Source organism: Rhopilema esculentum, chromosome 12 (assembly GCF_057945365.1).
Source record: "Rhopilema esculentum isolate cy_ngs chromosome 12, ASM5794536v1, whole genome shotgun sequence".
Classification (NCBI taxonomy): domain Eukaryota; kingdom Metazoa; phylum Cnidaria; class Scyphozoa; order Rhizostomeae; family Rhizostomatidae; genus Rhopilema; species Rhopilema esculentum.
Genome location: NC_142826.1, coordinates 6,833,135 through 6,860,569, shown reverse-complemented (window position 1 = coordinate 6,860,569; position 27,435 = coordinate 6,833,135). Strand labels below are relative to the sequence as shown.

General features: G+C 35.4%; 3 protein-coding genes across 4 annotated transcripts; 1 reads left to right on the top strand and 2 right to left on the bottom strand.

The window, feature by feature from the left end:
• Positions 1-485: 485 nt before the first annotated feature.
• Positions 486-6,208, bottom strand: LOC135681212 (uncharacterized). The gene is made up of 3 exons (XM_065195546.2): positions 6,029-6,208; positions 3,975-4,942; positions 486-2,991 (listed from the first exon to the last, which is right to left on the bottom strand). Exons 1-3 carry the CDS (start codon positions 6,126-6,128, stop codon positions 2,650-2,652), a joined length of 1,410 nt encoding a protein of 469 aa, XP_065051618.2. The 5' UTR covers positions 6,129-6,208; the 3' UTR covers positions 486-2,649.
• A 647-nt stretch (positions 6,209-6,855) lies between these two features.
• LOC135681213 (uncharacterized) lies at positions 6,856-16,415 on the top strand. Its single transcript, XM_065195547.2, has 11 exons — positions 6,856-8,990; positions 9,406-9,480; positions 9,837-9,884; positions 10,442-10,496; positions 11,269-11,358; positions 11,586-11,649; positions 11,844-11,910; positions 12,242-12,304; positions 12,787-12,844; positions 13,853-13,933; positions 15,003-16,415. The coding sequence occupies exons 1-11, from the start codon at positions 8,855-8,857 to the stop codon at positions 15,067-15,069; spliced, it is 804 nt and encodes a 267-aa protein (XP_065051619.2). The 5' UTR covers positions 6,856-8,854; the 3' UTR covers positions 15,070-16,415.
• Positions 16,185-27,348, bottom strand: LOC135681211 (protein farnesyltransferase subunit beta). 2 transcript variants are annotated; one of them, XM_065195544.2, is made up of 16 exons: positions 27,214-27,348; positions 25,378-25,445; positions 24,795-24,867; positions 24,343-24,434; positions 23,699-23,748; positions 23,135-23,237; positions 22,727-22,810; positions 22,153-22,236; positions 21,446-21,483; positions 21,149-21,240; positions 20,853-20,897; positions 20,213-20,342; positions 19,459-19,528; positions 19,174-19,288; positions 17,386-17,494; positions 16,185-16,554 (listed from the first exon to the last, which is right to left on the bottom strand). In XM_065195544.2, exons 1-16 carry the CDS (start codon positions 27,301-27,303, stop codon positions 16,550-16,552), a joined length of 1,248 nt encoding a protein of 415 aa, XP_065051616.2. In that variant the 5' UTR covers positions 27,304-27,348; the 3' UTR covers positions 16,185-16,549. The 2 variants fall into 2 exon arrangements, with proteins under 2 accessions (XP_065051616.2, XP_065051615.2); XM_065195543.2 differs by lacking the exon at positions 16,185-16,554 and having other exon boundaries at positions 16,598-17,494.
• Between the last annotated feature and the right edge of the window lie 87 nt (positions 27,349-27,435).

Sequence of the window (27,435 nt, the reverse complement as noted above, 5' to 3'; positions counted from 1 at the left end):
GAGCGCCTATTCATATATTGAAGAAGTAACACTCGTTCCGTGTACATTTGACAGCGCCAAAAATAACAATTTCAAGATCATAACTAGAAAGATAGTCGATATGATCTGGCGAGAAAGGCTCATAAAGTTAAGCCCATCGAAAGCAATAAAAACATGTCCTCCTTTTTTCGAAAAATATTGCAAATCCAGTCTAATACGAAGCCTTTCATTTCGCACCGCTTAGAACAGCTTCTATACCATACCACTGATCCTGGTACCAACCCTCTTCCCCCATTTAAAAGAATCAACACATAATGAACTGTCGATCTCCACGTCTATAACCTGGGTACCCAGAGCGGAGCGGAGTGGAGAAGCGGAGGAGCGTCAGAGGGAAAGAAAATACAGACGGCCCTCTGCTTCTCCGCTTCTCCGCTCTTCTCTTCCATTTTTTGTCCGAACTGATGTGACTCTGGCATCCAGAATACTCATCATTAGATAGACAACAATTCTACATACAGGTCATTTTTAAAATATAACATTTTCTTTTTTAAGCAACAAGAACTTTTATCCATTAATTATCGTTATGAACCGAATGTATTTAGCGGTTTTTAACTTACTATGTTAAGGTGGCTACTAAATAGTCAGATGATATTGTTGTTGTTTTTTGCCATCTCCTTTATTCATTTGGGTTTTAACCGTATCAGTGTAAATTCTTAAATCATTCCTGCAAATACTTTTTATGTGAATCTTGATGATAAAGTATTCCTGTTTCATGAAATTCAAATTTTCCACTTCCCAATGACTTTCATCGGAGATAGATCTAAACTGACGAAACCCTAAGGGGGCAGTTACCCCCATGGCATGCCAAAGCGACGTCCTTTATATTACTAGGGGGTACCAGGTATTTTGGCGTGATCAGCGTATTTCTGATGCGTGAATTCGTGAATAGACATTCGCTCGTGACCTATGAATTAGCATTATTCATGGTGTGATTGCATGAAAATAATTGCTGCAAGCCAATTTGGAAATGGAGTGATTACTTTTTTATCAGCAGAAAGTCTTGGTTTCCGGTACCAGACAAGATAAATGTCTCCAAGATAGAGATTCCAAAGCCAACGGCTCGGCAAACAAAATCTACATGCAGAACATTGTCATGTAGAAGATCCCTTATCAGAAAAGATTTTGTTAAAAATTCAAGAAATTCCTCGCATTAGATTGCTTTTAAACCGATTATTGCCCAACAGACCGGCAATGTAGTACATATATTGCCCCTAACCTTTTGCATTTTTTGATCTTTCAGTTCTTGTTTTTAAAATAAACATTATATATGATTATTATCAAACTTTCTCCAAAATGAAACACTGTTCTTAGCATAATGACATTTTACCATATTTATTATGATTTTAACTTACATCACCGATTCAAAAGCTCTTTAGAATTATTTTCATGTGTCCGTTAGCACTTTTTAATTACCTTTAATGTAGCTTTCCACAATCTAACTCTATCTTGATGATATTTTTCAAAATACAGCTTCTTTATATCAATACAGATTTGCAATTAATTGCTGGAAATATATATATATGAAATGAAATAAAAATGAGATGAGAGAATGGGCGGCAGCAAATGGTGCGGCAATGAGGCAGCGCACTGTCAAGTAAGAAACGACAAACGGTAAGAGACGATGATGTTTATTGCTGTCGATCAGGAGATGGTGTTCTGGGAGCTGTTGATCAAGATTTAGTTGCTCAAAAAGAACAAAAATGATAAATACAATTAAGGCTAGAGCAGTGATGTCATGGAAGGGGGTGGCCCAGGGCGGCTCAGGATGGTTCAGCCCCCTTGTTAAAATTCAGAGGGGTTCTTGGGACGTGATCGTGAAAGTTAATTTCCAGTACCGTGAAAACGTGATTTGCCATTATTATACGCATGAATGCGTGATTCGGCATGAATACCTGGTACCCCCTTACTAGTAATTTTAAGTTAGAAGCAAAAGGATGATCGGAGAAAAAACTAATTAATTTCATAAAACTGAGGAAATTAATTTTTAGCGTCAAGATATCTACTCTGACAAACTTAAAAGCTTAAATTGGTTTCAAACTGAAAAATCTTGACGCTAAAAACAAAAAAATGAAGCCTTACCCTACTTAATTTTTTTAAGCATTAACAATAAATAAAGCAAATCTACACTAATTTCCCTCTTTGTTAAAATAATAGTCAAATTCAAACGTTAAACGGTAAGGTTAACATTTCGTTTCTTCTTTCAAACGTTAAAAACGTTTCGTTTGATTAATGTTCGTGTGATTATGTTATCAAAAAAGACTACACTTATTAGATGAAAAATATCAGAGGATGTCCTATTGTTGTCTGACTTTGACAACTTTTCAAATGATTGATCACTTATCTCAGAAGCATTACATGTGGTTAGGGGCTATAGCCAACCAAGTTCATTTGCTTATGTGCAAATATTGATAAACTGATAAAATTCTTTGTTTCAATGTCAAAGCCTGTCAGTATTAGGCAAAGTATACGTAAATATGTTACTTCCATAATATAACTGTTTATGTTCTACACGATATCTATTTAATGGGTCAAAATATTCAGGACATGGCTTGGTTCCCCCTTGATTTCTGATTAACAAGCTATGCGACATCATCTGCAAAAAACCTTCTGTCAAATTTCTAAAATTCTAGGGACCTTTTTGCTAGATTCAAAAATCGTTGAAGAGCACTTCAGAAGTGTTTCGATATCCCTTTTTAAAACGACATGTTCCTTCTCAGCTATATCAAAAATTGACCTCCTCTCCTGTAGTACAGTGATTAAACTCCTGCATACGTTATCTATATGCCACTTTGGTGATCTTCGATCAATTGGTAAGTACAATACGTGCTTACAGACAAATTGGGATGACCTTAGATCCTCTGATGGCTTGTGGTTAAATTCCAAGGAGCTTGCTCTTGAAAATGCTGACACACCTAGCTTCTCTAGTTCCATCTCCACTTCAAGAGGTTCATCCTAAAATCAAAATATTACTACATAATTATCAAATAAAGCAATGAGAATAAAAAAGGTTTTTTACAACATATTGCAGCACAATGTTCTAGTTTCAGGCATCGACAGTAAATATAACATATGAAACTGAGAAAAAAGTAAGGGAACGGTCATTAAGTATTTGCTATATGGAGGTGGACGATCTTTTGGGTGGGCCAAATTCTGCCAAACATGTCTGCGGAAATTTTTTTACAGATGCAGATAGGTTCAGACTTTAAACTTTCTCATTGGTGGCTCAAACGGTGAAATAAAAATACTGTTATAAAAAGGGTTTTTATCCTTCACAAAGTATTCACGACCTTTCAATCCCGCGACCAATCTCACAGAGTTTTTAAGTGAGCCCCATGGTTTTCCTTTCAGTTATCTAGTCAAAATTTTAAAAAGTTCAAAAGTTTATGTTCATGACGTCACACTTAAGACCTCTCCTAGTAGCTGGTGGTGGCAAAGATGCCCTCTGAAATTTCCTCAAAAATCAGTCTATGATACTCACAGCTAATGGGTTCTGATTTCTAATGGGGTCATGAAAAAGATCCTGATTTCGCTATTGGGCCACAAAGATTAAAAAGGAACCTAGGACAGGCTATTAATTATCTTGCTAAATTTTTAGATAATTGTCCACCCCAATAAAGTAGATACTTTATGACTGATCCCTAATAAGATAATTTTTTACACTTACTTTCACAGCCAAAACATACATATTGTTTTGCAGGCAAATGGCAAAAGCTATGTAGAGAGGAGCAACACGGAGGTATATTGTTCCTCTAGAAAAAAGATTTTTGGCATGCTAGCAACAAAGTGGAAGAACATTTTCATTGAAAGTGTAGCTCTTGTGTAGTATCATGGTATATAAAAAGGGTCCTAACAGACCAAAGCGCTTTAAAAGATATTAAATTTTGATCAAATCAGGTAGAGATTGGAGGAGTCTTGTAAGCACCAAAAATCCTTACCACAAGAACAGGAAACAGCCAAAAATCTCTGACTTCAGAAAGACAACCCAACACATAGACTGGTTTCTCAATCAAACTACAAATGGCATATTCTGCACGCAGTCTTCCATCTTGGTAATTGTCATCAAACTGAAGGAGGTGTTGCATTCTTCTTTTGATAAGAATCAGAAGTGGGAGTGATGGCTGGAATCTTATCAGTTCTATTAAAGAGTTATGAGAAGCCTTGAAGGACCTTAGTGAACTTTTGAAAAAAACTTTATAGTCTATGCCAATCATAGAAAGTAAAGACGACAAAATCCAGGAAAAGGAGGGATTGTTCATGGCAATCATTATAACTAAATACTTCAGGAGCTTGAAGAAATATACCCATCTTCCCTGAAGAGTATACCTGCTCTGAATAGTTCTCATCTTGTGCAATATAACAGAATTATTTGAAACTATGCAAGCTCCCCCAAGGCAAGTTGATCTTTTAATTGAACCAAAACTAAAAAATGCAAGATCAGATTCAATGCTGTCAATGGCATCTAGACCAAAAAATGCTTGAGCACAGTCTTCTATTAACACTATTCTATGCTTTTTCGCAATTTTCTTCAGTTCTGTTGTTTTGAATTTCATACCAAATAGTTGAACAACAAAGATTCCAACAGTTTTTTCACATATGTTGGATTCAATTTGGGAAATATCAGGCTGCATATTAGATAAGTCCAAATCAACTCCTTTCATGTGTATCCCATGGTATTCAGCTATTTCAGACATCTGCTTAATGTTAATGCAAGTGGCTATAATCTCAGAGTCCTGTGGATACTTCATTGCTTGTAGAAAAAGATCAAATGATGATCTAACAGAAAGAGATATAAGGATTCTCTCTGGTCCTCCAAGTAAACATTCAATTTCTTTCTGAACATTTCTATGATCTAAGAATCTGGCAGTGTTGCAAATGGTATACAGCAGATCCAGCCAAGAAATGTCTACAATGGAAAGATAATCCATAAGCAGAATTCCAAATAGAAGTTTTTCATTCAGCATATTTAATTATACAGAAGCCCACTGAGTCTAAGTTCTTAGAATAGACAGACACTGATAAAGAAGATTTGATTAAGCTGACAAGGTCATAGCCCGGGTAACATTGAGAAATGAATTGTTGTGTGACAAACCTAACAAATGCTACCTTGGCTGTATATTTACTTAAGGTAATTAATTCTGTATGTGGCAGGGTGACTATTATCCCAGACTGGAAACTTTGTCGCATGCCCACAATGTATTGCCAGCGCACTCAAATTTTTCAATGCCCACTTTTGCATATTGGCTGCGCAAAGTTCCTATTTGTTTACATTTTACATTATCAACAATACAAATCTCTTAGACGTGCATGATTTCAGGCATACAGTCGAAAATTTTCAAAATGAACTTGTCCATGCAAGAAGCAAAGTTTCCAGTCTGCCTATCACCTGGGCTAGAATGTGGGGCAAATTTTTTATTCACCAGAAGTTTATTAAAGAAAGTGTGGTCTGAAAAATTGATTAGAGTTTCTCCAGGTGCAGGCAGGCTACACAGTTCACCTAAATGTATTTTAAAATGGAATAAGTATCAAGTAGCTCGGCTGCATGTCTATTGTCTTCTGTCTATTTTGCAAGAAAATGAACTAAGCAGACATGGCGGTTGCAGTTCAGGACCAGTTTTCAGACTTGAATTAGCCATAAAAAAGTGCGATCTTCAAAAAGGGTGACCAACCGACGTACTTGTCAGTCTGAACTATCGCAAAAGGAAACAAATGAATGTACACACAAGGATAAGGAGCTGAAGCCTACAATAAGCCAATAGCACAACCAACTCACCTAACATATTCGAACAGCTCTACTGGTACAAGTAGATTCATGCAAGTATTCATCCATTTCCCGATAAGATATTATATTTAATATATACATTATATTTATATTATACCTATTATAAAAAATTAGCGGTTAGAATTCCTGCCATTAAATCGACAAACAATTAGGGCCTAAAAAGTTTTATGATGAGAACTGAAGAAAAAGGGCGATTTTTGAAAACCATACCTATGTAAAGACATCCATAAAGTTCTGGGATAAACTTCCACGAGCTGCTCTGTTTGATTTTCAAGGAAAGTTCTTCGATCTTCAGCTTAGAAGATGCCATCTTCTCACCTTCGGTGTGAATCCATAACAAATGACCCTGTAAACAAGCCTTGCAACAACAACAACAACATAATATTTCGGCAAGTGAGAAAAGACGCCCTCGCAGCTGTGCAGCGGGGAGACCTCTTGAGATCAGTGGGACAGCCCCATGCCTTCAGCCAGCGGGGGCAAAATGTGCTTTTAAGAAAGCAAAAAAAACAGGAAACATTTAAAAATGTTCATGCCATGTTCCTAAGTATGTCCCTTGCTCCTTTTTGGCATGCGTCCAGTAGCGTAGTGAGGGGAGCAAGGGGCGCCCCCTCCCCCCAATACCCAGAAAGTTCGTGTCTGAGAAAAGTGCAAATCTGCAATAAGTTAATACCTCAAGGGGGGGTTGAAATTTAAACAAAATTAAAACCTTTTGAAAGACTTCAAACAAATGACTGTAAGAAATATTCTGAGATGTGTTTTAAGCTAATCTAAAGGGCATGGTTGCAAAAATTTTCTGGAGGTCTCTCGTCTGTATCCCCACAGGATGTTTTACAATTTCCCCTCGTTTTAGGGTTTATATAGAAAGGTCCTTCGCGCTCTTAAGACATTTCCGATAAAAAAGAAGTTAAGATGCTAAAGCTCTTCAATCCTTGAAAGACTGGATTCTGAAATGCTTGTCAGGGATTTTGCAGATTTTGCTCCAAGGAAAACGGACTTAGATTGAATCTTTTAATCATTTTTAGATATTTCCTTACAACCTTATAAATTGCAATTATAATATGTATATAAGGAAGGGGAAAATAATAGAATAACGGAGTAGGTAACAACAATGAAACTATCTGGATCGTGAAAGGATGCAAGGACACTCAGTTGTGGCGCAATGGAGATGTTATTGTGCGTGGCAGTCTAATGTACCTCCACCTTTTCCTTTATTTGTTTACCTAATTCGTCTTAAAATATAACCTATAATCTAGACGATCATACCCCTCTCTGACTCAATTTATAAGGATTTAATTGATGACTACACGTAGAAAGTTACAGCTCGCGAAATTCTTGCTAGACATGGCATATTGCGTGGTTTAGTTAACATATGTCCATACCCTAAAATATGGTGCTCAACACGGTGACATCTATCTCATTCCGTAAATATGGACTCATTTGCTAAAGTATCATCATAGTATGCTTTGCTTTGCTTAACATTTGTGTTTATTATTGATACCTATTTGAGAATTCATTTCTCACGTCGAAAAATTGTTTTTATGAAATTGCTTGAATAGAGTGTAATAGAATTAATTTGCTGATTACATGTAGGTAATTATTATTACCCACGCATGTTTAGTGTATTTAAAAAAGCTTAATCATTATGATCATGGAGGGGTTGCGAGGTGTAAAGGTCAAATGTAAACGAAGCTGATAAATGATAGAAAGTTAAGTTTAAAAGACCGAGTTTCTCTTAGTGTGAAACTGCTGATTCAGTTTGCTTCGCGCACCCCCTTAGTTTCCTGGCTTTACACCTGGGATGACTATAGTTTTACAAGTAAAAATGAAATTATTGCTAAAAATTTACTTGTCTCAATTTCCAATCAGAGCTATAACTGAAATAACTCAGTGTTTCTTTTTACTGAAGAATGCAATTCATTGCCAGCAAGGATCACTCCCAGAGTTATATCAGACCCACTCGCATCCACAAGATAACATATTAGAGAAAAATGTATTAAAAGGCTACAATCATACGAGTACAAGGTGTCTTATGATCGCATTACGCGTGAATCACAGAGTCGCAACTTAAAACTTTTTTGTCCTATGTACCAAACATTGATGAATCTACCTATACGGCATCAAGCACAATATGACAGAACGGTAAAACAGTAATGTTCATGTATCCAAGTGATATATTGACACCTCAAGGAAGCTGCAGTCTCTGCGGAAATGTTGCAAACTCTTTCTGTTTAAATTGAAAAATTTCCTTCTACTGCTACCTGTTGTGAAGTCAATATATATTTCGCAGCCCAAGCCATCATGGGGGATTCCTACTCGTCCCAGTCTTCTTTCGTTATATATTCACGCCCTTTATTGTAAGGTCAAGTTTTTCGAAGTAGTGAAGTTACGATAAAGTCACGCTACAAGTTTATGATGGGCTAACAAGTTACGTTTACGTTATAGTTGTTTAAAGTCACGTTTTGTATATATTTAAAGATAAAATCAACGATATGGAGTTTCATTCACGTCTACGCTCTACCGAAGCTATGTTCAAAATACTACCAAACTCAGATATCATTAGATCTGATTATGCTAATTCTAACTGCACCCAATACTTATTTGAATTTCCTTCTTTGAAATGACTCTCCCGGCACGTAAATGTTAAAGGCTTACAATTTTAATGTTAAATGTCTACAATTTTAATACACAATTAATAGCAGTTGTCATCGTCATTCGGAAATTTTGTACCCTGGGTACCAGAGCAGCATAAATTCGAGAGCGGAAATAGAAGATAGAAGTGGAGCAGCGGAGGAGCGTCTATCTTTCTTCTCCGCTTCTCCACTTTTATCATCTATTTTCGCGCTCGAAATTTTGTGGCTCTGGACCCCAAGGTAGAAATTTTGTACCCTTCACCCTCCCAAAAATATCCGTCAATTCGCGTGCCTGCCTGATACTGTTGGTCGCACTAATTCATTGAAAACATTTATACCGAAAATATTTGCAAGGAAAGTTGAACTGAAGGACAGAACATTTATTGCTTTTCAAAACGAGGTTCATATGGCGGGAAAACTAAATTCGGCGTTAGTCGTCAGCAAGAAGTCAAAGGGTTATGAGCAAATCATGGATAAAACCAAGAAAAACACAAATTTTCAACTAGAAATTATTTCTGAAAGCCTGAGAGAGCTTCAGCAAGGTAATTTACAATAAATTTTGATAAATTTTGAAGATAGGCTCAAGTACTAAAAGTTGTCTGAGATAGGGTCCTGGAAAAAAGGGGTAAAATAAAAAAGGACATAATTTTTGTCTGCAATGGTCTATCATCAATTGTTACTAGCCATGGGAAAACATATTGAGAAGAAAACATTTTAAATAAATTACATTTTATTAGTAGAATATCTTCTCAGATGAGCACCGCCAACACAAAGGGAAAATAGATAACAAAGACAAATGCAGAAACGTATTATTAAACTTCCATGCATTTTCTGAAATCTTAATTGCAGATAGCAAAATGACAATATTTGTTCAAAAATATATCTTTCCATCTGTCTGCCAACAGTTTGTTTATTCATATTAGTCGATTTACCTCTCATATTGGTTGTACTTTTTAGAAAAACGAAAACTTGAAAACTTTCTCGACAATGAGCAGGCAAGGAGAAAAGACACAGAAACAAAGCTCAACCTCGGTAAGAACGCTGAAATCATTGATTGTTTTGCTATGATAATCTATTGAAGAGAATTTGGCTATTGAAAGCCTTATCTCTGTTTGATTGAATAATTTGGTCTGTTGCTTGGAGGTGCCATTGTTGTTTAGTGTTGTTTAGTTTTACAGAAACGAAAATTTTCATGCCTTAGTTCTTCACAGTCGTGAAGACCTAGATACAGTGATATGTCATGGCTACAACGAAACATTGACTCTACCAATTATGGCTTTTCAAGGCCTTATTTGAGACTTTTCAATAGGTAAAATTTCCGCTAAACTCGCAGCCACTTTAAAAAACCCCTCTAGTTATTTACTTTCATAAATTTCTTCGTCTTCTAGTAAATGCACGTTACAGCAATGTCCAAGAAAGGTATTCAAGATTATCAGGTATGAGTGAAGAAGTATAGACATAAAAACATGGTCCCTATAATCTATTTTACTATATATATATAAGTGTGTGTGTCTCAGACAAGCTTTCTTTCTTGCACAATGTTCTTCAAAGAAAAACAATTATATATCGATGAGAAACACAAAAAACATTAAAACACAAAAACAAGAAGTGCAAAAACATAAAAACGAGACTATAAGCTGTATTACTAATTACCATAATCTAATATTCGTGCCCATACACATGGCTTCCTAAAAACTTCTAAACCAGATGCACGTTTCTCTACAATGTCATAAAAAAATCTTAGGAACCACTTTTGGGGTACAAAACCAAAATCTTTGAATGGCATTTGACGGTTTTGACTTTAAATGTCATGGTTTTCTCTAAATTTGAATAATCATTTTACAGTGTAATCAAAATCAATAGGTAATTCAACTCTTTATATAATCGTTTGATTGAGAATTAATTATGGGAGACAAGAAATTATCTAATAATTTAGTAACTATTCCAAACAAGAAATCGCCATTTAAACAAATCTTACGTCAAACGTGTTCAGCCACAAGAGACATTGCAAGGCAGAAGATGTATGAAAGTAAAGAATTGATAAACAGGTCAGTAACAAAATGTTATTTAATTGAATTTGATTAAGATTAGATTTGTGATAGATTTTTCCAAGCTGCCATTACCAATGAACCAAAGTTTACGCTTCAAAGCATACGCCTTCAAAGATTGCTCTCTCGTCTAAATTAAAACGAACCAAAAACTCTAGGCCTACACGGAGAGGGTGTATTCAAATCTTTGCGTACTTCGGATGAAGCTTTCAAATTTTTGCATCTTTGGTAACATATTCCAGTGTTTTCAGTTATGGTTGTTACCAATACGTGAAGTAAAAACGTAAAGCAATTGTTTTCTTTTAAAATTGCCAGCCTAACAATCGCTTTTTTGTGTTGAAGGGTACTGTATAACCTGTCAACCACACCCGATTTTGAAGAAAATAGAAATAATTAGAACAGGCTAGATACTGCAGCGAAAATTGTTTCAGTGATTTTGTTACCAGAAGTTTGCATTATCTGGAGTGACCAACCTCTAAGAATCGGTTGTACATTTGATATAACATTTTGTGTGACATTTCAGAAGATTTGCTGCACTTGCACGGGCCTTACAGGAACTTGTTTTTAAGAAGCAATTATTATGATCCAGAAATATCCATGAAGTATCACTAGGGGGCACTTTTCACTCCCTGGACCGAAGCACCAATGGAGGGAGAGACGAAGAAATACAAATCGAATATGCCCATGATTTTGTTAGTAACCATTTTTATTAAACAAACTTGAAATACCTCTTTAGTTCAATATTCTAGCGTATTTTTTATAATATTGCCAGATTGCAGAGACTTCATGTTGAAAAGCAAAACCTTATTAATGATACGAGAGAAAAGATAAATTTGGGAAAGAGGCGAAGGGAGGAAATGAGGTAAGCATGGCTATGAAACCAGAGTCCAATTAAATTCTATACTTAGAAATATAATAAATAAAATTTTAATTGGTCAATGATAAAAGAGAATTAAAGAAAATATCTGGCTAATAACTCCAAAGAAGTAGGTGAAATTACATTGCCAATTTCTTATAAATTGCTTGTTCTTTCTTTCGAAATCGTATTTAGTTGGGATTAATCTAACAAAATTAAATTAAATTCTGCAGCACCGAATTTGCACAGCAACTTCAGAACCTGGCAAAGACTTTCTTTAGTGCACGCGAAGAATATGTAAGTGAAATTTATAAGACTAAATATGTCTTTTGATTTTAGTCCTCTTTACGACATTCTCCTTATTATTTACGCAGTGTTAGAGCAATTAAAAATCATAGATTGTATTTAAAACATGTGCCTTGTACCTTTTAATCGCCTCGACATGCTTTTCATTATAAACCAATTTATCAATTTTATCATTGAAATCAAAGAATGAAGCAAAACTGCATGGTGAGCAAAAAGATTTGGAGAAAAAGATACAAGAAACAAAGAATGCAGGTTTGTTCTGTGTAAAAATAGCATCACATTTCAAAATGAGGAGAATTCAGGTCACTCGTTACACAACACAAACTGATCAACATTTCAAAGGAAGAAGAATGTTTCTGTCTATTACAGACACGAGATAATCATCAACCCGATACAGATGTGCGTTAAAATGGAATAGGATTAGAATGCTTTTTCATACTGCCTTTCAGTTAGATCACTTGCATTAATCCGGTATTTTTGCTACTTAAAAGAAATTGAAAATAGTTAGGTAAGGTTGCTATGCGAAATTTTTTCTATTTGATATACACCTTCACTCGTCCTTCATTTTTAACATTGTTTACAGTTCAAGAGAGCAAACAAACAATTGATGAACTGACTGAAGAGTTTTCAAAGATCAAAGTAGAAGGTAAATTTTGTCAATATTGTCAAAGCAATTTGAAAATAAATGGGTAAGAAAACTAATGATATCAAGGAAAGTAAAAAATAGCTCGTCAAAACTTCATTTTGAAATGGTCAGCAACTAGACGAGTTGAAATGGTCAGAATAAAGAAAAAAACGGTGATAGAGATTGGCCAAGAATAAACGGAAAGAAAAGGCATCATTTTCAGCAAGGATCTGCTAACATTTGTAAAATCACTCCGTAAAATTATTTCAACGATTTTCGTATGCAGATATTTAAAATGAGAAACATAAACTAAGTACAATGTTAATAAATTTCAAAACAGCACAATTTAATGCCCAATATTACAGAACAGTTCCATGGTGAATGCACCGTCCTGTTCTGCATGCCAATGGGTGAACAGCTTCATCACGAACACTATCTAACAAACTGGTAAACAGCAATTGTCACTTAAGTATAACATGTACAATTTTTCTTACTTGTTGCAGAAGAAAAACAGGAATCAAGAGATGACTGGCCCACTGTTGATGAGGTTCAAATGGCTTTGTAAGTATAGCAGTGTTTAAATTCTGACATAAGATTAAACTTAGATCAAAATTAAATTGAGATTAAATGGATCAAAATTAAATCTTAGTTTAACGGGCATATAAATGATACAGAAATTCAAATCTAGAAGATACATGGCAAAGTGTTTCATTTGTAGTCTGGTGTGTATAATTATAAGTACAACAGCTTGAAACTAACGAAGATTAACACTAAGCAACACCAGGTATGGCACAAGAATGTCAATTGCTGTAGAATAAGCAGACAAGTTTATCTGCAAGGAACAGAGGCTGATTTTATCAGTCCACAAAGGTGATCTTGAAAGATCCATCAATTTTGGTGACTGACATTAGAGAGTTTAAGCAAACGCGACGATAACGATACTGATAACGATAGAACCTACTATCATCGTTTCCGTTATCGTTGTGGTAAAACTAAATTAAGGAAATCTATTCCTTACGAGATGGAAATCCATCCCTCACGAAAATCGAGCAGAAAGATCTCTAACAATAACCATAAAGACTGTGATTGATTAAATTTTCATTAGCGGAAAAAATATCGGATTCGCGGGTACCAAAATGTTATTTTAAAATTTGATGACGTCATAGGACAATTGTGGCGATGAGTATACTTTGATACTATTACGATTAATGCTTCCTGAGAAAAACGTTTTCACGAGGTAGCATCAGAACCTAAAGCTCTCTTATAGTTATAACTAGCATCAAATTTGATGAAACAATGACACTGTAAAATCAGTGTCATTGATCCAGTATCATTTTCAGTTAGAAGCAACATGACTTGAAGAAAACCTATAAACTTTAACTAAAAGCAGTTAAGAAAAGAAACTCCATATTCATTGACCTTCAAGACCATATTGACATTCGTATTGCATCTAAGTGTGACATTATCATTGAAAGTGACAATTAACAAAGTTTATGATTCATTCAAAGTTGGGTTATAGATTTCTACAATGGATTGTACTTCTCACACTAACAACGTACGCTTTCATAGAGAGATGTTTGAAGAAGAGGCTAATCTCGGAAAGGAAACACTTGATAAAAGTGAGGTTGATCTCAAGTTTGCAAGAGAAAAGTGAGTAACGGTCATTAATATGAGCTGCTACTTTCCGGTTGATAAAACAAGACATATGGAATGAGACACGAGGCTAGCAAAACAGTTTATGATATTACCAGCCCCGTTTTACCAAAGTTTGACTTGCCCATAAGCACTTTCCCAAGTATGGAATTCACATGAAGACACAAAAGCATGGAAATTCTAATTGATACAACGGCAAACAGCTTAATTGATGCAAGGACTTATGCTTAAATTGATGCTTAAATTCAAAAAGCGGTTGCCATAAGCACACTTCAACATAAAAGCAAACCAGTAGATTGATTTTATGAAGAATATAGTAGATTATGATTTGCAATAGAAATAAACTGATTTTCAGAGACAAAAAATGCTCAGGGATTACCTGAATATTATGAAAAACACACATTTTTTGTAAAAAAACTAAGCTAGGGATTAGTAATCAGTTTCTTAATTTTGTTGTTGATTTTAGTACCTGAAGTTTCTTAAAGGTTTCTTGACTACCAAAGTGCTAAATAAATACTTTTTAGAGTAAAAAAGAAAGACAAAAGCACAGAAAACTAAAGCTATGGCAATATATATTGACGCGAAACAAAATTTTCCAATGATATCTATTGAGCCAGAAACAGGCAAATCATTTCCAGCATCTTCAAAGACTCAGAATGATGTAAACTATTGTCTCTTAATTCTTTTGCCACCCTCGGGCTCGGTTTTTTACAAGGACTGCAGAGCATATTACAAGTTGAGGGGATTAAAAAGTTTTATTTGGGGGGGGGGGGGATGTTGAACATGCGAAAGAACAAAATAAGACGATTTTTTGTATGGTTTAACTACCTTTTATAAATTATTGAAAGGGGCTGGGCCTCCTCAGCCCCCTTGCTTCTACGGTCCCTGCGGTTTTTTAGACAATTTTCTATACAAAATGCGTGTACCATGGAAAATATTAGGGTAGGAAAATGGCAGCAGAAGTTTAATGTGTTAATGGAAAAGAAAACTGGCTAAAAAATTAACTATTAAAGCGATTGGGCTATATTTGCATTGAAACCAATAATTATACATAATCAATTTGTAGGCTGGAACTTTTGAAAGAAAGATCAAAAGAGCTTGGAATATCTAGCGAACAAGCAGAAGAGTGCTAGGTGACAAGATGATTTACATAGATCTGTTAAAACCACAAAGCTTCACAGCTGAGCTTTAAAATCATTTGCCATGCATCTAATTTGGTTTCTTCTTACAGTTAACTTATACCGTTGGACATCGTTGCATATAAAGAAATACATATACATTTATTCACTTTTTCACATCTTTTTGAATGTTCCTTTTAAATGTTCCTTTTAATTCTAAACTGCAGAGGGGCAGCAGTGTAAATAAATCGTCCTCTTACCCCTTACCCCTGTTGGGACAAAGTTTTTGCTGACGCTATTTTTACTTGTTGATTTTGGTTGAGTGTATTTCTTGCAATCTACAGGTCTATCTATATCAACGTTTGGGCTAATTTCAATGAAAACCCTGCTAATTTCAATATCCTATTTACCAATAACGCGGGGGCATGTTCCCCTGGCCCCCCTGTTGTAAAGGCCCCGTATAAGCATGCTTTAGAAGGTGGTCAAAAATTATACACTTTATAAACAACCAGGGGTGTATATGCTATTGAGACCGGTTGCTGTTACCTCGTGCGCTTCTGGCTGAGGAAGCTGTTGGCCTAAAGCTGGCGAAACCATCTCTATCTGCGTCCAAAATTTATGACTGTGTATATCATTATTTCACAGAAATTTGTTAAAACTGAAAACTTTATATCAAAATGATGAAATATAATCATGCTTTCCTAAAACAATGAATTAATTCTTTAAGAATGTACAGACAAAAATTTGAAACAAAGAACTGAAGTAAAGTGTGTGATGCTATGAAGGTTTAATGATATCGAAAAAGACAAAAAATTGTCAAAAAATATACATAATGCATGGGATGAGTAATATGAAAAATTGGAAAATTGGAATGTTATTAGTATGAATACATTGCGAAAGCTTTATTGCAACCTATCGATAAAAAAATCAGTTATTGGTAAAAATGAATTGTCCCTTGACAAGATAATCTGATAATCTGAATGGGATGTACTCTCTTCTTTATAAATTAGGGTTACCATGGAGAAACAGTCGAAATATTAGGGAAAATTAAAACAAAGTCGAAATCCTTTAGGAGAAAAGCTAGATATCGGGAGATTTCGGGAAAAGCTCTCTGAATAAATACACAATAGTCACACGAAAGCAAAGGTTGTTGTCTGATGCATACATGATCTATTTGAAAACGTCTTAGCTATGTATAAAAACCGAGTTGAGGAAGAAAATATGGTTTAAAATTCAAGTGGATTGAGGTTAGATAATGCAAAAGCTTGGATGACACACCATTGCTTCAAACTATTTAAGCATATAAAAAAAATCAATATATCTTCTAATTTGTTAACATTGCATATTACCTATTCAAGCGTCTCTCTTTTGATGTCTGTTGTTTGGTCTGTCTTGCTGATACTGTAAGGTTTTATGGCTGTTATCTTCTCTAGAATTTGCCGTGCTAGGGTGGTTAAGCGATGTTAAAATCCCGGCTTGATATCTTTAGCGAGCATTACCCTGTCCAGGAATAGGAAGAACACTGACAGAACCAACAGAAAAATCTTTACTAATCAAGATATGTTTCAAAAAAGACAAAGATACCAATTTGCCATTATTAACATTGCTATAAAAGCTAAATAAACCCCAATCGTTTAAATGAACAATTATAAATAACTATCCCCATCAGTTTGTTAAATAACCGAACTGTCAAAATCGATTAAAAACTCGACAATAATTAATTCAAAAATTTATAACAAGAAGTACTTCAAACCTTCGGATAAAATACGAAATCCAGGAGTCAAATATTTGATGCCTAGTATTGACGGAATTTACAAACAGATCAAAATCTTGAAAAGCTTACGTTTATCATTTCCAGAAATAGCGCGTTTTTCTAGTATAAATGCGAGGCCTTATGTCCAAATAATGTGACTGACGCTTTACGATGAAAGATTTTACCATCAAAATTGTAAAAGTAGTGCACGAAAAATGGCAATATTTTAAAAATGCTTGACTCTTTTTAAGATTGTATTTTCATGGATCTTTTACGGCCTCTTCTGTACACAAACCAGAAATCAACGCTGTTATTGGGCAGGGTAACCAAATTTTGGCGATTTTTAGTGCTACATTAAAAAACCAGTAGATGCAATTCGCGAGTCAAGAACCCCAAAAAAATAATGTTCTACATTGGGATCTGCAGTTATTTCATAGATTTTCTAGACCAGTTATTCTTTCTGGCAAACCAAAACATATAAGATACTGAAAATATTTGCTAATAAAAAACCGAATATTAACTGCTGAATTAGGACTAGGAGCAAGAGCATTGTCCTTGTGGCTGCACTTTTTCCTCACCTTTTGTCTTTTCTTCGTTAACGATAGTTACCAGAGGTCGCTGCCTGAAATATTCCAAAGCTTCATATGCACTTTCTACACAGATGTTGTAGGCAGGGTGTGTCGGTTTCTAAGGCCATAAAATAATGAATAAGTGAGAAAATTCATATAAAAACAGTTAAAGTTACTAAGACAGCTTCAACAGAACGCAGTTAAAGTTCATGTGTCATATATCATAGGTCAGAAGTCGAAGGTTACGACGACATAGAAGTAAGAAATAAGTACGAACGTTAGTCACGGAATAAGTACGAATTTGTAAGGGATACTTATGGGCTGAAAAAGCGGGTAAAATCATTTGAGAATTTGAAGTGTCTATGCAACGAAATTCTATATCCTGTTTTCCTTAAGAGTTACATTTCCCCATCTTTCCCGATACGTTTGACACCAAAATTGTCATAACTTGACCAGCGAAAGTGGGTTTAATCAGAGTTTGAAATTAGGTAGTGCTTGCGAAAAACAAGGTTTTTGTGACGTCACAGTGATGAGTCGGCTCGACAGCAACCAGGAAACTGCGGTTGTACAGAATCGGTAGTCGTTTAGTGCGCTCATATAAAAGTTGGTTTTGTCTGTTAATTTCATAGTTCTAGTGTACATCGGAACAACGATCGAGGATCTAAATAAACTATCTATCTACAGTGAATCGGAGGCGGACTACAGAGTCGTGAATATTGACCTGATGACAAATAGTTTAGAATGCATTTAAAAATAAGTTGCATGCATATGCCTGTGTGTTTAAAACCTAGGCATGTCCCTAGTTACCTATCATTTTAGCATGACGAACAAGCAGTTTCTTTTAATAACCATTGGCATACATTTTCCGATGAGAAGGCCAGAGCCCCCTCCCACGCCCCCCCCCCCTGAATTCCGCCACTGTAAACAATTTTAACTCTACCTATTTGACTCCCAATTTACCTATTCTGCCCTCTTTGCTTTTTGTTCCTAAAGCCTAAATTTTCCCATCCTCTTTCAATTCAAAGCCTATCGTTTAATTTACGAGTTTTACGATGATAGCCCATTACCCGTAGAAAGGCTAACAACCCTAACTCGATGTAAAATCAGGGAAATTGTCAACCTACTTGCTTTCGTTCTCGAGATATTAGACCTGTATCTTTTTATTTCGCAATATCGATGGTTGAAACAGCGTCATCTAGCTGTCTACTTCTGACACAGAGCTCTTCTGGCTAGATCTCTTCACAGAATAATTCTGTGATCTTTTCTTCTTGAAAACCAGCTCTCCTCAAAGTGTATTGAGCACAAGGAAGAGTAATTTGAAGGGGGTAAAGTCAGGTCAGTGCCCCCTAACAAAACGCACCCATAGATGGTGCCTCCTTTTTCTTCCGGCAAATAGTAAAACGGTACACCTTCTGTGAACTGGGTGTTTGTGCAGCTGGTCCCAACGTATTATTTAGTAACGCGAGAACTACCGCTTTTTGAAGCACGCTTCGAAGTTGCCATGCTTGCAATGCCTGAAAACCCAAATGGTTTCACATCGACTCATCACTGTGACGTCACAGCGGGAAATAAAATTTCACAATACAACTGCAAAATGTGCATACCTTGAGACTCATTAAAAAAGAACCATTCAACTTACCGGAACTCTATTTTTGTATAAGCACAAGGGTGAAGGATTCTATATATTTCCTTTAAAATATTAAAATGGTAAATTTCGCTGCATAGGCACTTTAAAGAACACATTAAAGGTAATTTTTGTTAATGTTAGTATCCTGCAAAGCTTGATAGGTTTCTTACCAGCAAATTTTTATTTGAACCGACAACTTTCGTATTTTGGACTTCGTCTCCTATGAAATTCTGGGCGATCGAAAGGCCACTCAAACAGTAACATGTATGATAAAAATCACGTGACCTAAAAGGACAAGATGTTAAGTAGGATTTACCTTCTCGGAGAAATCTTAAAAAATTGAATAAGTTGGTATCACACCATTTTGGGATTTACCCAAATACATTATATAAGAACAAAAGTTATAAAAATTAAACGAAATTAGTAGAAATAAAACACGCAAGTTGATAACTCACTTTCCTGGTTTGTCTAGGAGCCCGCCATTAAAATTTTGGCACCCAAGAAGAACATACTGTTGAAGTGCATCTGAAAAGTTTGTGAAATGATTAAGCAAATAAATTATTTTAGCAAATAGTAATTTATCTGCACGATTGTCTTGACAAAAGATGAGTTGAAGGACTGAGTTTATAAAGTAGCAAAGACCAAGCTGCACGAGCTTAAAATTTTACTTAGGTATCGAAATACAAACTGGTAGGATAAAAGACCCTGTCTTACAGGTTTCGATCAAAATACTTGATTTTGAAACAAAATTAATTAAAAATTAGGCCTGCTCAATCTGACTTTCAAATCGCAAGGAAATGTTATCCTGGTAGCCTTAGACAAACTAGCCAAATTGTGCGAAAAACTCAATGGCGATGTGTTTCGGATAATAGGAAGAGCCTGGTCGTCGTTTTAGAATTAATTTACATAAAAATAAAAAAACCGGCATATTTTCAATAGGTTATTGGCACTGATTGGACAATCTTCACAGTCAAGTGCTTGCGTTTCTGATTGGCCTACTTCGATCCACAAATCGGTATATATATTTCTTACCTTAGAGTTTTTAACCTGAGAAAGACGTGTCAGACAAAAAGCTTAAGTATGTTTCGAAATGTTTGCTTTTTTAAAAGTCTTTGTCTAATTCTGTACTGCCTAAAAATTGATTGCGAATTTTTACTCTTTGTATAGATCCTCATGAATAGGGCGTTGCTTTTGGTCGCAATGACTCACCCTGATTAAAAAGCCATTCCTCTTGACTAAGTTCTTCATCATCATACATTTGCAGCACATTGTGCAGAATAGGAAATAGGCCACCTTGCCAAAACGAGTAGCACCCATCAACAAGCTTGTTCGTCCTTCCCTGAAAAACATGGCAAGGAAATTTGAATCTAACATGTCATATTTTCTTAAGCTGATCTTTGGTACACTAAAATTCGCACATGTATTCCTTCCCCTATTCATTAATTCACTGAATCTTCACAAAAAAGAGACAGCCTTGCTAGACAATTTCTGGAAAGGTGAAAGGTAAAGTCAAAATTAATATAGTTTTATTAACCGACTTATTGGAAAACGAAACAAGAATTTAAAATTTCTTTAAGAAACATTATCGCATTCGTTGTTGAATTTAAACATTTATCTTGCAAATTTTTCAATAGACAATAACAAATTTCTCTAGAGTAAGAGCGACTTGTTTGATTGAATCTAAAAAGTCTGCAAAAATGTCTGCAAGAAAAATGAATGTACATAGAAAATAGTGAAACCATTCTCAGTAAGTACAATAGACATTTTAAACAGGCATCAGTAGGCCCTTGGTGATGACCTTGAAAGCTCTCTAAATATTTCTCACTTAAAAAAGTTTCGTTATGCCTACCTGAAATCCACCTTCAAGTCGCATTTGTCTGTTTGCTACCCAGCGCTGACAACATAAAATTTGCAGATCATGATTCTCATCATCAAATTGTTATAAAAGAATCATATATTGCCTGATTAAGAGAACCTACCATATAAAAATTGGCGTTAGGTATGGATAACAGAAGAGGAGCAGGGACTGCACGCCCACCCTTAAACTGGACAAATATTCAAATTGTGCTCGCCGTTTTGAGGACACTTTTACAAAAATTGATAGATACAAGCTACTGCTAGTCAGACGATTAATGGATGACTTACCAGCAAACTCTTGATGTTAGCTTTGTTTTCGCTTCCTAGCAAGGCAAGGGCGGCAAAACCACAGAATGCATATCCACCGTGGGCTTCAAGCCCTGAAAGATGACAAAATATGGAACTCAAATCGGCGTAAATAAATCATACTGAAGACCAAAAAAAGCTAATAAAACAAACAGTCAAAATTAAGGCTTAAACTAGCATTTCAGCATTTTGTATCGATCACTGCTTCCAAAAGTGAATATTAAAAACAGACATGAAGAACTCCAAAAAATTTGCTAAAATGACTAAAATGAGGTCTACCTGGCAGGCCTGAAAATCCGCCCTCATACGTCTGACAACTGCAATCGAAAGAATGCGAGTCATAGTATTGCTATAATGTGAATATGGAAAGTACAGTACTTGCTTTGAAATACATCTGCCTAACCAATGTAGAGCAGATAGTTCGGAAACATTGGAAACCTTTATTTGATGAAAATTTATTCAAAACAGAATCGAGTTGGAAGATTTCTACACAATATGTGCAAATTTAGACACCAGAAAAAACAATAATTATAAAAAGTGAAAATATTTAGCTTGATTAAAGTCCCATGTATAATGAATTATTATATTTAGGACTTACTGTAGAACGATTATAATAAAACACATGAAAACGAAGTTAAAAGTCAGATTTACATTAGAAACTGCAGCAAAATTTTAACACATTAAACTCTGAAACGCAACCATGAGCTTTCTGACTCTACACACAAAAACGAGTACAGCTTTGCTTATATGGCATTGAATACTACATATCAGTTAACGGTAATTCAGATGAAAACAAAATTGTAAAAATACAAATATCATCAAAACACTCGTAAATAATAACATCAAATAACTGCTTCCTCGCAGAATCCAACAATTACAAACTGGCCATTTTCATCGGTTTTTTACCCCAGGCATGTGAATTGTCGACAGTTTGGGACGATAGTCCTTCCCCTTTTGCAACACAACCTTTGCGCAGCAATGCTTACCTTGCTAGCCAATCAGCAGTCCCTTCAAACAGGCCTTCAACAATATTTGTTAGCCTTGCAACAACAACAGCACAGTATGCGCCTCTGTGATAAAGAAATAACATGGAACTTTAAACTTCTGCCGATGTGATATGAAGGTGAAGCAAAACATGGTTACCACTGAACTAAGAAGGTGAAAGCCAAATGGGGGGTCATGACACTTAAAAGCCATTACAATCGTGCTTTGGTATAATTCAGAAAGACGTTAACGTGCATAGCTCTGTCAAAACGATTATTTTTAAAAATCAATGTTCATATTATTTTTATATACTTTTACCGAACAAATCGTTTTGAAAGACAGACTGCCCTGTTACTATGAAAGTATACTGTGAGGTTCAAGAAGCAAAATGAAATCTCAAATCATTAGCCAAGAAAATGCTTTTAATGATTTGAACACGTAAATAGGAAATAAAAGGTCTACAGCCTAAGTAAATTAAATTCAACTACAAAGCTAACCAAATAGTCGATATGGAAAACAGAGGTATTTAATCTACAGTTAGAAGAACTTGAAATATGCATTGAAAGCACTCAGCACCTGATATCGACTTCTCCATCTCTATGCATTGTGAATGATCCTTCAGGAGTTCTTCTGTACATTAAAAACTGCTTTAGTGCCGGTCTAAAAAAACAAAATTTTCAGTAAGACATGGACTTGCTATAAGTCTCTCTCTAGTTCTTTATTTATTTAGTAATCTGAAAAATAAAGAAAGAAATAAAAAGAAAATGGAGAGGGAAGGATATTTTTTCAATACTCCTTTCCTCTCCTTTTTTCTTTCTTTATTTTTCAGATTACTAATAAGAGAGAGAGAGAGAGAGAGAGAGAGAGAGAGAGAGAGAGAGAGAGAGAGAGAGAGAGAGAGAGAGAGAGAGAGAGACTAGTAACAAGAAAGCCTTGACAATCATGTAAAATTTACGAATTTCGTATCAAAGATATTTTTCATACCTATCAATTATATCATAAGCTCCTTCCCAGAACCTGGCGAGTATGCAAAGAGAACAAACTGCTGCATATGTTGGTGCTAAATGAGGCATTTGCCCAGGTCCACCTGTCAAGAAGATGCTCGTTATAGTATATGACTTGAATAAGAGAACCCACACACACTGTCTACGCTCAATAGTTGTTTCAAAATGACAGGAGAAACAAAGTTTTTTACTTTAGACCAGGAGCACCTAGAGGGGGGAGCGGGGGGTAAATCGCCCCAGGGCCTTGGGGTTCAGGGGCTTTATAAAGTAATGAATTAATCAAGTGTAGCAAAAGTATGCTTGAAAATTGTAAAAAATCATAAAAAATTGGAGGAATGACTGCAAGAAATATTCTGAAATGCATTTTCCAGCTAACATGATGGGCGTGGTTACAAAAATGGTTTGCTTTTTCCGCTAGCAAGGGTCTCATTTTCAGATTTTGCCCAAAGGCTGAAATATCTACTGAAAGCCAAGAAAAGACTAATGGTTTAAATCTAAAGATGTTGATATCGAAAAACGTTTCTAATAAATATCTCCTACTTACCACCAAATCCTCCATTTTTGTCTTGACATTTATCCAAGAACCGTGCCACTCTAAAGAAACAAAGTCACCATCATCATTCACAAAGATCCTAAACCATTAAAGACCAAAGAGATGAACAATATTTTTGTAGTTGTATTTGTTTTTACCCAGCATCTGAAAGTACTTTTTAGGACACTGAGAAGCTTATGCTTAGCAAGCAGTGCCCTGGTCCTTCCTATTGATGTGACCACACCTCGTAATTCCTATGCCTGGAATTAGCGAAAGCTGGTGACTCTCCTCACACTGGGTGAAAGTTTGGTCATGCCAGGGACTTGAACCACGGGCCCTAAGGTCTGTAGTCTGTGCCTCTAATAACTGAGCAATCGCGCACATGATTGATAAGTGCAAATAATAATGGCAACTAGACAAAACATTTTGAAGTTGGTCAAGTTAACTATCAATTATTTCAATGAACCTTGATTGAAATGTAAATATAAATCTGGCATATTATAAGTCATTTTTTGCAAAGACTTCTGCAAAAACAGTGTGCCATATAACCAAAATAGCAGTATTTTGCAGAAGAGCTTTGACTCTTGGGCACACTGAAGCTTGTCAGCAAAAACAGTTCCAGACAATTATGCAGTGAATAGTGGTTTTTAACTTGCCTTTCTGCATCTTCACATGGAATCGGGACATCTAACAATTCAAGAGAATGTAAAATCCAAAAGCAAAGCCATGCACGACTTGCATCCAGACACTGCAAATGTACATAAAAATATCAGCAAAATATCAGAATATATTCTATTAAATATTTCAAAACTCAAAAAACTTGTGTTTATGAATCCAATCTTAGATGAAATCGAGCCTGAATCAAGATCTTCAAAAGGTTGACAACATATAGGAGACTGTTACTTGAAGTAATTTTTTCTCTCTTAACCCTAAAGTTTTTTACTGTTCTTTAACTGCTTGAACATAAAAAATATGCTAGACTTTATTGAACCAAATTAAGTAGCTAATGCCAGTTGTTATGATTAAAAATAGCTTACGTTTAAAATATTGTATCTATATAAAGAAGTATCATTATAAAACAGCTGATAAAAGAAAATGTATATATTACCTGATAAGAACTAGAGAGGTGATGTAATCCTTTTCTCAGATACTCAACATGTCTTTCTCTGAACAACAACAGGCTAAAACAGAAATGTATCAAAATTTATCAAGTGAATATTAACTGAATGATGCAATATCATTTTTTAATAGCAACATCAGCCATGTTTTACATATAAATTCATTGCACGACATTTATATATTGATTTATGCAGACAATTGTCATAGCCATTGCCCAGTACAGAGTTATTTGTGTGATAAAATGCTACCCTTGAAAAAATCTGTCTTTTGCACATGACAAAAGTACTTTCCACCAAATCATTGCAAGGCAAGGAAAAATAATTCCTATCTAATCAAAACCTTATAGATTTCCTAACAAAAAACTTGGTTCATTTTCACTATCAAAAGAGAAGATTTTACAGAAGACCATCTCATTAAAATCATGAATGCCAGAATATTTGTGGCAAAAAACTGTCAAATTGTCAAAGGATTCAAGATAAAACAATATTTGAATATCTTAATACAGTAAATTAATTTACCTAAATTAGATAAACAATCATTAGGATTTCAAAAAATAATTCCTATTATCCTACTTTGGCTGTAAATCTTGGACCTCCGCATATGCATTGTAGCACTTGAGCAATGACTCTTCAACATCTTCCTAAAACAAAAATAACAAGTAAAAGTTACCAAGACTAAAATCCATTCAAAAACATAATACTGAAATGGTGATAAAAAGATAAAAAGAGTATTTGGCCCAAAAGCAGCAGTGGATAAGCAATATTTCACATGTAAAAGTTACAAGCAATGGGCAGTGGTGGTGCCAGAGGAGGAAGGGGGACTATAGCCCCCATTAGCCCCCCACTGGGAATTGACACAGGGTACATCTTTCATTAAAATTTATGCACAAGATGCTCACTGACAAAGTTGCTTTAGAAACTGAAATAATTTTTCAGACTATATAGTGTGTCAGTATAAGTCGGATACCATTTTCAACTTATGTTCAATCAATCTCAGCAAATATTAATGTTGTAGTGATGAAATGCACATTTTTTTGTATTGACCCCTTAGGTTGTAAAAAGTAAAGAAGATTAAGGTAATGGTGATTATGGCCAGGGACCAGAGAAGTGGGGGGCTACAGGGGCTTTAGTTCCACCAAAAATTCCCAAATTATATTTGAAAGCATATTGAAAAATCGTCCTGCTCTTGGTTTTAGCATGTTTAGCCTCCCCCAAACGTTTTAGTCCTCTCAATCTGTAATATGCTCCACCATCCTTTATGATGGCATGGCCCAGACTGAAAAGTTTGGTCTGGAATAAGTTTTTTCCTTCATTCCACCAGCGCATTATTAAGAATCTGCAGAAAATTCTGGCACAAGATTTGTTTATTTGGTCATGTTCCCCATGAATATTCCACTATTTAAACTTCTGACTTCTGATAACAAGAAAAAACAAAGAATACAAGGTCTCCTTGAAAGCCTTAGCTTCAAATTCCATACATGATTTTGCGGGAAGTGTTCGTTATCCATAAATTTCAAAATTATTGTTCTGGCGTTTCCTGCACAGAAAAATACTTTACAGTCTGTGGCATGCCCAAAAATAAAATTCTGGTATACTTGTCACTCTTAAAATTGTAACAGAACAAATATGAAAAAACTGGAAACAATATAGCAGGGTCTCCAAGAGGGGTACTTGTCCCTGTGTTCCCTTTGAAATCAACAACGAATGTTCCAGTGTTCCCATTGAAAAATTAAAAAAAACGTTCCCTTGTTCCCTTAAACTAGTAACAACGTTTCCATGTTTCCAGTGGAGAATTTAAGTTGTTCCAATTTCCTGTACCATTTGTTGCCATGTCCCCTTATTCCCCAAAACCCTTGAGAGACCCTCATGGTAATATCAATTAATATCGAAACACACATTCACAGAGCACAATGAAAGTTCCCATTTAATGGCCTTAAACTGTAGGAGTTTAGGGCTGCAATATCTGAGTTGCTTCTCTGAGCATTATACTGATGCTCGGTCCTGCTCATTATCGATGTAGAAGTAGAAGTAGAAGGGGTTAGCCTGAGCTTTTATTGAAGCCAGAAACCCAAAACATTTATATTTGCTTTGCATACATCGCTTAAAACAAAGTTGTCCTTTGACCTGTAATTGTTGTTAGAAAACAAATAATTTTCCTGTTGTTCACAAATAAAATCATTCGAAAGACAGGAGAAACAATGAAATGAAAGAAACAAGTTTAAATCTACTAAAATTCAAATGTCTTCGGGACAGATGTTCGAATCAGATTGATTGGAAAGTCCAAAGTTAGGTCGTTTGGGTGGACGGCCTAGAAATAAAGATAAGCCCAAACTGCTATGGATGCCAATCCCTGGAGTATTCTTCAATGGTAAAGTGTTAAGGAAAAGCTACACAAATATCATACGCAACCTGGCTAACTGAAGTTTCCGTTTGAACACCGTTGTCTTTAAATTTAAGTTTGTCCGCAAGCCCAGCGAGCACGCCTGAGAATGCCGCCATCTTTGATGCATGAAAACGAATGAGAGGCCAACAACATTCAAAGGATAAAACGAGTAACCTGCGTGCAAAAAGTAGTCCACTTTTTCTCCCTTTTTCAATTTTCCGAGTCTGTAGGGTAAAAACGAGTAGCTC

Coding starts and splice junctions, on each gene's coding strand:
- LOC135681211 (XM_065195543.2), bottom strand. CDS start 27,303: ATGGCGGCATTCTCAGGCGTGCTCGCTGGGCTTGCGGACAAACTTAAA. Junction 20,898..21,148: donor CTAACATCAAGAGTTTGCTG/GTAAGTCATCCA, acceptor TTATGTTGTCAG/CGCTGGGTAGCAAACAGACA. Junction 19,529..20,212: donor GGAATGGCTTTTTAATCAGG/GTGAGTCATTGC, acceptor CAAACTTTTCAG/ATGCACTTCAACAGTATGTT.
- LOC135681212 (XM_065195546.2), bottom strand. CDS start 6,128: ATGGCATCTTCTAAGCTGAAGATCGAAGAACTTTCCTTGAAAATCAAA. Junction 4,943..6,028: donor TTATGGATGTCTTTACATAG/GTATGGTTTTCA, acceptor TTTCCATTGTAG/ACATTTCTTGGCTGGATCTG. Junction 2,992..3,974: donor GGCTGTTTCCTGTTCTTGTG/GTAAGGATTTTT, acceptor TTTTGATTTTAG/GATGAACCTCTTGAAGTGGA.
- LOC135681213 (XM_065195547.2), top strand. CDS start 8,855: ATGGCGGGAAAACTAAATTCGGCGTTAGTCGTCAGCAAGAAGTCAAAG. Junction 10,497..11,268: donor AGTAAAGAATTGATAAACAG/GTCAGTAACAAA, acceptor TAATATTGCCAG/ATTGCAGAGACTTCATGTTG. Junction 12,305..12,786: donor TTCAAAGATCAAAGTAGAAG/GTAAATTTTGTC, acceptor TACTTGTTGCAG/AAGAAAAACAGGAATCAAGA.